Here is a 1,716-nt window from a genome sequence, read left to right on the forward strand (position 1 = left end):
AAACAAAAAGGAGTACTGTTTTTGTTTAAGGAGTTGTTCAAATAGAGACTTGACGGCAATTGAGCATCTAATATGATTTTTTTCATGATTCCAAAGCAGGAATACCTTTAAAAACAATTATTTGTAAATGTAAAATGAACCTATTTATAACTTTTGACATGGTAATTTTTTTTTGTATCCATAATTTTTGTACTTTCAACCTCGGCATATTAAAATTAGTTTAAACTATTAATTCACTACTTTCGTGGTCCGCTTGACCAATTGATACATGACAATTAATTAAGGTTTTTAGTTGAGATGAAAAAAAAGTTAATGGCACGAGTGGGATTCGAACCCACGACCGTTGATGTCCGAGTGGATCGATGTCACGATAACTCAGGAGGTAGAGCAGCGGCGTATCTAGCCGAAGGCAGTGGGTTCGAATCCCGCTCGTGCCATTAACTTTTTTTCATCTCAACTAAAAACCTTAATTAATTATCATTAGTTTTAACATTAAAAAGTTGTAGCATATAACCTCTTTCCCGTATAATGAAATTGCAAGAATAAATATATTTTAAAATAAAGTAGTAATTTTTCGCTTCTATTTGGAAACATCTGTTCACGAATTGAAAAAAAGTGTTTCAGATCGAAAAATCAGTTTTACTCGTAAGATACAATCAATTCCGTTGGTTCACATGGTAGACAACGACCTAGAGGCGGAAATATCGACCTTCATTCAGGAGGGAGGGCAATACGTCCGCAGGCATAGTAGGTCAGAGACGAAAAAGATGTTTTTCGGAAAAATCTACATTGCAGTCATAACGCAGTATGGCTGCTTCATATTGGTTTGTGTGGCTACGTTGTACGTAGACTGGGTACAGCAATTTTTCACTGACCATGGATGGATTTCTTTTGTTTTCATGGCGCTGTTCTTCGCAATGCTCGTGTTGTTGTCGGTCTGGAGCTCCCTGAGGCGAAGATACCCTCTCAATTTGGGCTTGCTGACCGTGCTGACCGTGCTGAACAGCCTATGGCTGGCCTCGATAGTCGCAGAGTACAATTTGAAGATAATCCTTTATTCGTTATCGGCCAACGCGGGCATCGCGACGATTATATCTATTTTTGCCGTGCTCTCGCCCTACGATGTCAACGCCAGGCCGATGATCCTGCTATTGATCCTGGCGATCATCATCGTCCTCTCGTCGACCTTCGGTGTGATCAAAGTCTTCGTCAAAGAGCTCCAGTATTTCGCTCTGGCCATGGTCGCCTCGATCGCAGCCTCGGTTTATTATTTCCTCGTCACAACATTGGTGGTCAAATCAGGAGACGTTGACGACACGGAGTGGGTCCTTGCAGTTCTGATTATCTACACGGCTGTGCCCCACATGATAGTCTACATGATACACACGATAGGAGGCATCTCTCCGTCTTAGTCGCCACGCGAAATCCAACGCTGCACCGTCCAGTTTATAGGCCAACACCTCATACTGAGATCAGCGCTCCCTAGAAAATGATTATCTTGATTATTGTCAAAAGAAAGAGAAAGACAAAATCGAAAAACAGCTGAGTGCAAATTGCCATATGGATAATTGTAACAACACAAGAATCCACGCCAGAGCCTCAGCTTAAGGAAACAGCATCGAAACCGACCTTCGGGGCATAGGGCATATACAACCCAGCTTGCTTTCAATAAGTGAGAAAAGTTGATTATATATGATTAAAAAATGAACCGAGAAA

The 1,716-nt window shown here is 41.2% G+C and overlaps 1 protein-coding gene across 1 annotated transcript; it reads left to right on the top strand.

Moving 5' to 3' along the window:
* The first annotated feature begins 674 nt into the window (after nucleotides 1-674).
* Nucleotides 675-1,412, top strand: LOC106668078 (protein lifeguard 1-like). Its single transcript, XM_014396502.1, has one exon. The coding sequence runs from the start codon at nucleotides 675-677 to the stop codon at nucleotides 1,410-1,412; it is 738 nt and encodes a 245-aa protein (XP_014251988.1).
* Nucleotides 1,413-1,716: the final 304 nt, after the last annotated feature.

Source organism: Cimex lectularius, unplaced genomic scaffold, assembly GCF_000648675.2.
Source record: "Cimex lectularius strain Harlan isolate CLEC.00 unplaced genomic scaffold, Clec_2.1 scaffold180, whole genome shotgun sequence".
Taxonomy (NCBI): Eukaryota; Metazoa; Arthropoda; class Insecta; order Hemiptera; family Cimicidae; genus Cimex; species Cimex lectularius.